Source organism: Strigops habroptila, chromosome 5, assembly GCF_004027225.2.
Source record: "Strigops habroptila isolate Jane chromosome 5, bStrHab1.2.pri, whole genome shotgun sequence".
NCBI classification, from domain to species: domain Eukaryota; kingdom Metazoa; phylum Chordata; class Aves; order Psittaciformes; family Psittacidae; genus Strigops; species Strigops habroptila.
This window is the reverse complement of record NC_044281.2, coordinates 59291506-59299257: the sequence shown is the minus strand read 5'-3', so window position 1 is coordinate 59299257 and position 7752 is coordinate 59291506. Positions and strand designations below refer to the sequence as shown.

The 7752-nt window shown below is 56.5% G+C and overlaps 1 protein-coding gene across 1 annotated transcript; it reads left to right on the top strand.

Moving 5' to 3' along the window:
- The first annotated feature begins 95 nt into the window (after window positions 1–95).
- RNF25 (ring finger protein 25) lies at window positions 96–5968 on the top strand. The gene is made up of 10 exons (XM_030485486.1): window positions 96–205; window positions 295–369; window positions 438–540; window positions 632–699; window positions 1328–1397; window positions 1523–1594; window positions 2287–2427; window positions 3209–3298; window positions 4022–4156; window positions 4272–5968. The coding sequence occupies exons 1-10, from the start codon at window positions 168–170 to the stop codon at window positions 4992–4994; spliced, it is 1515 nt and encodes a 504-aa protein (XP_030341346.1). The 5' UTR covers window positions 96–167; the 3' UTR covers window positions 4995–5968.
- The last annotated feature ends 1784 nt before the right edge of the window (window positions 5969–7752 follow it).

Here is a 7752-nt window from a genome sequence, read left to right as displayed (position 1 = left end):
CGGCACGGCACGGCACTGCACGGCACTGCCCTGCCCCGCCCCGCCCCGCCCCGCTCCCGCCGCGGCCCGGCTCCGCCACTCCCGGGCCCGCCGCCGCCGCCGGGCGTCGCCTAGCAACCCCTCCTCGCGCCTGCGCCCTCGCCAAGGTTCCGGTTCCGGGCCGCAAGATGGCGGCGGCCGGTGAAGAGACGGAGGCAGCAGAGTGGTAACTCCCCCCCCCCGCCCTCTCCCGGTGCCGCTGCCCCGCACCCCCTTCCCCGGTGCCGCCGGCCTCACCCCGCCCGCTCCCCGCAGGGCGCTGCTGCCGGAGGTGGAGGTGCTGGAGTCCATCTACCTGGAGGAGCTGCGGGTGGTGCGCGGCCAAGGCAGGTACGTACCGCTGCCCGCATCCCTCTCCCCGCCCGGGCCGCCGCCCCTCACCTCGGCCTGCCCCGCAGGTGGGAGCCCTGGGAGCTCAGCATCACCCTGCACCCCGCCACGGCGCAAGACCAGGACTCCCAGTACGTCCGCTTCACCCTGGTGCTCGCTGTGCCCCCACAGGTAGGCTGCGGCCCCCCCGCGACCGCTGCCCCCCGCCCCGCGCCTTTCGCCTTCCCGGTTGTGCTCTGGGTGTTTCTCTGTTCTTTCCTAGTATCCCAATAAAGCTCCGGAAATCTCAATCAAGAACCCGCGGGGGCTGTCTGATGAGCAAATTCAAAAGTGAGTGCTGGGAGGGTGGGGAGAGGGTGATCCTTCCCTCCGGAGGTCCCGGAGGCAGAACTGCTGGAAAAGCCTTCTCTCAAATCCACATGGCTCCCTGTGGCTGATGAACAGCTGGATACAGGTCCCTAAATCACCTTAAGTCTCATGAGAGCTATTGGTGCTGAGTTGGACACCAAGGGGATTGTTCCCCTGTGGTCCCCCTGAAATGTAATTTAAATCCCTGGGCCCTGAAGCTATTGACAGAGATGGGACTGAGCTGAGTCCTTGGGCAGCCCATTGTTGTCTTTGTGCTCCTGTCCTTGGTGCAGCAGAGTGTGTGCCATCAGATAAAGGAAATCTGAGATTCACTAAAAAAGAAGGGTGCTGGGTGAGCTCGAGCCGAGGCAATCACCAAATCTGCTCTTGTAAGTCCTCTGGGGACAAAGGCTTCCTGTGCACCAGCTGCTGGGGAGCCAGGAGAACATGTGAATAAGCGTGTGCATGTGTGCCCATCCCATGCTGCAGGCAAAGCCGAAAGGCCAGTGGTCTGTTTCTTCCTCCTGTCATCATGGCAGGGTGGCAGGTCTGTGGGACAGTCACAAGTGTGGCTAAACTTGTGTTAAGCATTTCTGCTGCTTTGCTGTAGGATTTTCCAGACCCTCAGAAGCGTTGCTGAAGCCAGGCTGGGGACAGAGGTGCTCTATGAACTGATTGAGGTGAGAGCTGGGGAAGATTGGGGTGACCAGCTACAGACACTGGTCCCTGACTGCCTGAGGGCTGTGACAGCCCTGAGCCCATGGGCAGGCCAGTGGGTAAAATGTTTTCTTTAATGTTTCTGCAGAAGGGGAAGGAGATTCTTACTGACAACAACATTCCTCATGGCCAGTGTGTGATCTGCCTCTATGGATTCCAGGTACGCGTATGTTTCCTCGCCCTGCAAGCTGGCTGGGAAGTGAGGCAGGAGATTGGGGAGCCTAGGGCTCAGAGCTTGGGATATCAACCAGGGTGTGCCTCAGCAGCCCCCTGGTCTGTAGGCGAAACTACTGAGCTTAAACGTTCCTGAGGTGATACACAGTACACTGCCTGCCAGCCTGAAGTTAACCATCTACAGGGCATAGGGGCAGCAAGTGATGCCAGAGTGTCTCCAAAGGAGTGGGTAGGGTCTGGGTATAGTTGCTGGTGCATCTCAGCTTCCCTGTGTTGGTCAAACCTCACCTGGAGTTCAGCACACAGGCAGTCAGGAGGGACTGGAACACATCCATGCAGGTGCTGAGGTCTGTGGGGGCAAGGGAGCTTTCCTTGTCTGGGTTGCAAGGACAGGCAGTGCCTGCCTAGGAAGAATACATTGGGTGGGCAGATTGCAGAGAAATCAGTCACAAAAACTTTGCATCTTGACATTAGGAGTGTTTCTTACACTCAGAGGCAGTGTCATAGCAGAACCTGAGGAAGTAGAGATGAAGCCCAGCAGATGTTATGTGGCTCTGTTAGCAATTGCACTAGTTCCCCACTGCCAACACTGACATGGGAGTGAAAACCTCCCTCGGCTGGGGAGGCTACACAGCCCTGTGCTCAGAAACCCTTTAAAGCTGCCTGTGTTCTCTACAGGAGAGAGAAGCCTTCACAAAGACGCAGTGCTACCACTACTTCCACTCCCACTGCCTGGCCCGCTATGCCCAGCACATGGAGGAAGAGATCCTTATGCAGCAGGAGGAGAGAGAGCAGCACCTGGCACTATCCCCCAAACAGGTACCAGGCCCTGGGCTCCCTCCCCTGCCACCTGCACAGGCTCTCCTGACATCTCCATCCCTCCTCCGGGACATGGAGCAACCACTGCATGATCTGTGTCGTGCCCATGCTGAAAACGAGAGTGGGGATTAGACTGAGTGATCTCCAAGGGCCCTTTCCAACCAAAATTACCCCTTGAGTTTTTAGTACTTTAGCACTTGGTTTATTGGATCTCTGGGTCAGTGCCTGCTGTGTGAGGGGGCAGAGGAGTTGCATTTTTGGACTTCTGGAAACAGAGGAGGTAGATGAGAGAGCTCCTTCACTAATCCTTGAACTGCAGGGGTTTGCAGCAGGATAAACATGATCACCTGCACTCTGAGGTGATAAAACCTGCCCGAGCAGGTGTTGGAACAGTTGTCAGCCACAGAGCAAACAGTCAGCTCAGCATGAAACAAGTCAAAGATTCTTTCCTGCAAAACCCTTTCAAAAAGGTGCTGCCTAGATGACACGCTCCACTTTGGAGTGGAGAAAAATAGATGCTAGCCATACATGCTGACAGAGGTGTTTTGTACAGCCATCAGCTGCTGGAGCACAACTCCCAGTGTGCCTCAGGGTGGAGGCATCTTTTGTAGCAGTTCTTGGGACACGAGGCTGCTTTCATGCTGCTGGAACCCCCCGGGCTTCCCTGCTCTGGCAGAAGAGTGGAGAAGGCCACCCTGTCCCACTGCCAGGCTGGGGGTATTGGGCTGTGCTTGAGCTGGGTCATGGCCAGGGTTTGGTGTCACCTCTTGCCTCCCTGCAGGAAGTCTGCGTGCAGTGCCCTGTGTGCCGGGAGACCCTAGTCTATGACCTCAGTGCTCTGAAGGCGGCACCACCACCACAGCACCCACTGGTAAGAGACGGGGCTGACCTGCCCACGTCAGCAGAGGCGTTAGAATGAATGAATGAATGAATGAATGAATGAATGAATGAATGAATGAATGCACACTCCCAGGTCCTCCTAGATGGCCCATCCAAAGGGCAGTTCACAAAACCTAGCAGGGTGTCTCCTGTCTCTTAGATGCGTCCACAAAGAGCAGGTTTAGTTGTATCGCCCTGAGTCTTGAGCAGATGTGCTGAGGGAGAGGTGATTCTGCCATGGGCCATGTCCCTGTACTCACTGGGATATAATCAGGCTTGGGAGAGTGAGCTGCCTGTATCTGCCCTCTATCTTGTCCCACAGCAGGACACGCCAAGGCAGTCACTGCAGGAAGGGTGAGTCTGCACTGGCGTGCTCTACCGCTGTCTAAGGACTTCCTAGAATCCTAAAATGGTTTGGGTTGGAAGGGACCTTAAAGACCATCTAGTTCCAACCCCCCTGCCTTGGGCAGGGATACCTTCCACTAGACCAGGTTGCTCAAAGCCCTGTCCAACCTGGCGTTAATTTCCCTAAAGACACAAAACCCCCTTAATTTGGAACCAGAGCACTTGCAAGTTATGCCAACAGCTATGCCAGTGTACACAGATTTCACGTGCAATCAAAGGAGGGTTTGGGGACAAGCTTTTAGCAGTGCCAGCTGCCAATCCATGCTAGGTGTTGAGAGGGGCCTTAGCCTGCCTTGCTTTCTGCATTCAGGAGCCATATAGGCCAGATGCCAAGGCACTACAGCACCAGGAAGAACTGCGCTTAATTTTCAAGAGACAGCAAGAGAAAGGGGGCATCATTGACCCTGAAGCAGAGAGGAACCGTTACTTCATCAGCCTCCAGGCGGTACGGCACTGGGGCAGAGAGCGGGCGAGGGGGGCCCTGGGCTGGAGGACCAAGCACTGTCCTGTGCTGTGGGACTCCCCTGGCCCTTTCTTCACTGCTGGCTTCTTTCTTTCAGCCTCCAGCCGCTGTCAATGCAGGCCAAGCAGGTGCTGCCCCTGAGCTGCCGGTGAGTGCAAGCACTGTGGATGTGCCCCAGCCACCCAGCCAAGCCTCGGCTCCAGAGCCAGCCAGGGTACCAGAGGCCAGGGCAGAACCCAGGCGGCCCGAGAAGCCTGCTGTGCCCAGAGAGCAACAGATCAAGAGGGAGAGGCACAGAGGGGAGAGGCCAGGCCCCAGAGGCCAGGGCAGGCAGCCATGCAGTGGCGTGCAGGAACCAGCAGAAGCAGCAGGTCATCTGCTCCATGGTTCCAGGGGGCCCAGGAGCTTCAGTCACAGACCAGAGCGGCGACCTAGTGGGAAGCACAGCCAGGAGTTAACAAAGCCTCACAGCAGAAGCAGGGCTGCTGCCTTGGCTGAAGGAAAGGAGTTGTGCCCTGAAGGTCCCTCACCAGTAACAGAGGCAGTGGACTTGAAAGAAGAGCACCATGATGTGGAGAGGTGGACCCCAGAGGAGGGGACCGAGGGCCGGGCCAGGGAGAAGGAGAAACTGGTGTTCAACCACATCGACCACAGAGCAGCTCCCAGCCGGCAGGGCCACCACAGGTCCTGGGAGTGTGGGAGGTGGGAGAGGTCCAGAGCCCAGGAGCGTGGTTCCTACCCCAGAGTGCCAAGAGGGCGAGGGACATTCAGGCCCAGTGGACAACAAGAAGCCCATCTTGAGAAGGAGAGTGGCTCCTAGCAGTAGTGGTGAGGAGCTGGGCTGGGAGGGGACTATTTCTGGGAAGAACAGTGAAGTTTCTGGTGGAGCAGTAGCAAGCAGACACTATACCCCTTGGGAGGGAGGAGGCAGTTAGCATATGGCACAGCTTGGGACAGGCAGTGTCCGTATGGTACATGCGGAGTGAAGCATCTTGGCATGAGCTGTCACCAGCATTGGAGAAGCTGAATCCTGACAAATCGGGTTAGCCTTGGTCTTGGAGGACCCAGGGGACAGAGGACGCCTTGACTAGGGAGCTGCAGCCATCATCCCTGTATGTGAGCTGCCAAGAAACATGCACACCTACAGAGCAAACTGGCTGAGCCCAGCACAGTGCCACAGCAGAGCCAGAGCTGTGGCAGGACCTCCCCTGGAAGCCAGTGCCCCAGCAAAGCCGCGGTGGTGCCAAGTGATGAGGCTGTGCCAGGGCAGCAGCCTGGAGCTCAGCTTGCTGTGTCCCCCATTCCTTCTCAGAGCACCTTCTGGGCTGCTGTCCCTTGGTGACAGCATCACTTCTCCTGCAGCCCTGACTGCTGTTCAGCTGCTCTTGTGCAGGCAGAAGCTCATGGGAGAGACCTGGGAAGAGCACTCTGCTTTGCAACCTCTGTCTGTTGGGATTCCACTCTAAGGCCAGGCTGCCTCTTGGAGCTTCCCATAGTTTAGAGTGAGGACATGCTGCAACATTTTGGATATTCTTAACCTCCTTCATCTTCAAGCTGACCCTGCTTCAAAGACATGAGGATTTGCTGTTTAAACCAACTTGGTGCAGTTCCTTCTGCTGCTGCTTCACAGATTTCAGCAGTGTCCCACTCCAGAGCTGTGACAGGCAATCCCAAGCCTCTGAAGTGGGACACTATTAAATTAATTTGTTGCTTCTTCTCCAGAGCCTGCTCCCTTTGTTTTCCCTGCCCTCTCTCCCTCCTAGTCTTTGCTGTTCAGAGCAAAGGTGTGATCCCTGGTGTTGCTCACTGCCCTCCCTGCTCCCTACACCCGGGGCCAGGGCAGGGACCTGCCCCTGGCACCCCTGGGTGGCAGGAGGGCTCCCCAGTCCCTGCTTTGCCTGGCTCACTGTAAGCTCTCTGGCTCATAGTACTGATTCCTTCACACTTGTTTGTGCCTTGTGTCCCCACCACTCTTTTGGCCATACGTGGGTTGTTACTGTCTTCCTTCTCCTGCTGAGTGCAAAAATGGCCATGCTGCAATGGATGTGCCAGAGCTTCGGGTGAGATTCCTGGGAATCCAAGGGCTGGTGCCAGCTGGGAGGGCATTTGTGCTGCAGCTGCTTTGCTGATACTTTGGCACATTAAGGGTGCACAAAGGCATCTTTGGATGGGTCTTCCTCACCCTGCCCTGCTCTCCACACCTGGCCTTGTCCTTGTGCTGCTGCCCAAGAATCTTCTGTGCTTAAGTTTCCAACACTGGCCTCTCTGCAACCCTGATGCTCTAAAAGCATTACCTTTTTTTCCTTCCCCGCCTTGGTCCAAGGCTACACTACCTGTCCTGGGCTTGGGGATCTCAGCACCAGATGTTGTGCCCTGCTGGAAACAAGGACTGAGCACTTGCTCCATGAAGAGGCTTTTTCTTCAGTGCTCACTGTGTCCTTGTTTCACCTGATTTGTGGGTGAATGGCCTGTCCACACTTGGATGAAAAGGTGTCAACTTGTATCTGACATTGGTGCTTGTGCTGCTGCCTCCTGCCTTCACCTGAGAAGATGCTGTGCTCCAGCAAAGGTGTCCTGAAAGAAACATGGAAGATCTCTGCCCCTTGCAGCAGCTGAAACTCCTTGGCTTCCTCCAGTGAGCCAGCCTCACTCTCAGCAGGAAAGCTGCTGGCCACAGTACTTGGAGCACAGGAATTCTGCCTTGGAAATCAGAGTGAGCAAGGACTTGGGTAACTTCAGTCAGATGCCAGAGGGTTTTTTTCCTGTGAGAAGGGATTTAGGAAGGGCTCTCACCTTTCTGACTCACTGCTGTCAGCCTGGAGCGGAGGACAGTTTGCAACGGTGCATGGAAAAATGAATTTGGGATAAACAAAACAAACCTCTGGGTCAGGTAGGAGGGGAGGAATGGAGCCTGCAGCCTGCCCTGGGGCTCCCTGCTTGGTGTCCACCTCTGTCACCCACCTACCTCACAGGGCTGTTGTGAGGCTTCACTGACAAAAGCACTCGGGCCGGGCAGAAGGGCACCGGCGGCGACTGTAGCACTACCACTATTAAAAGCAAGCAAAGTGAAAGACGTTGCCTGTGCGCTCGTGTGGTGGCATCATGCCTCTCTGGCTCTCCCTCATCACTCCCCTGTCCTCCTGAACCACCATGAGGCATTCAGCAGTCGCTCACTGGCCAGTTTTGACCCCCAGGTTTGAGGGAAGAGGCTGGATCCAAGCAGTCAGCCTCCTCAGGACAGGTGAGCGCAGGGTTTGAGATGCCAGCAGCAGCACCCTGCTGCAGGAGCCACCCACGCTCACAACATAAGCCTTTCACTTGCAGAAGTGTTTGTCTAAGTCGGGTTGCATCAAAGCAGTGCTTGTTTGTGCTGAACTTCAGCCAGGTGGCATTGCCTTGGCCCCTTTTTGTCCCCACATGCTCTCAGCTTTGCCCTTGACCCCACAGCGCAGAGCCAAGAGTTGGGCCGAGCAGCAACCCAATGGTTTGGGCTTGGCCTGGAACCAGCTCCACCTGCCCCACCAAGGTGACACGGCCCCCAGAGCGAGGACATGAACACAGGGCTGGCTCTGGGGAAC

Coding starts and splice junctions, on each gene's coding strand:
- RNF25 (XM_030485486.1), top strand. CDS start 168: ATGGCGGCGGCCGGTGAAGAGACGGAGGCAGCAGAGTG. Junction 370..437: donor GTGGTGCGCGGCCAAGGCAG/GTACGTACCGCT, acceptor CCTGCCCCGCAG/GTGGGAGCCCTGGGAGCTCA. Junction 1,398..1,522: donor TGCTCTATGAACTGATTGAG/GTGAGAGCTGGG, acceptor ATGTTTCTGCAG/AAGGGGAAGGAGATTCTTAC.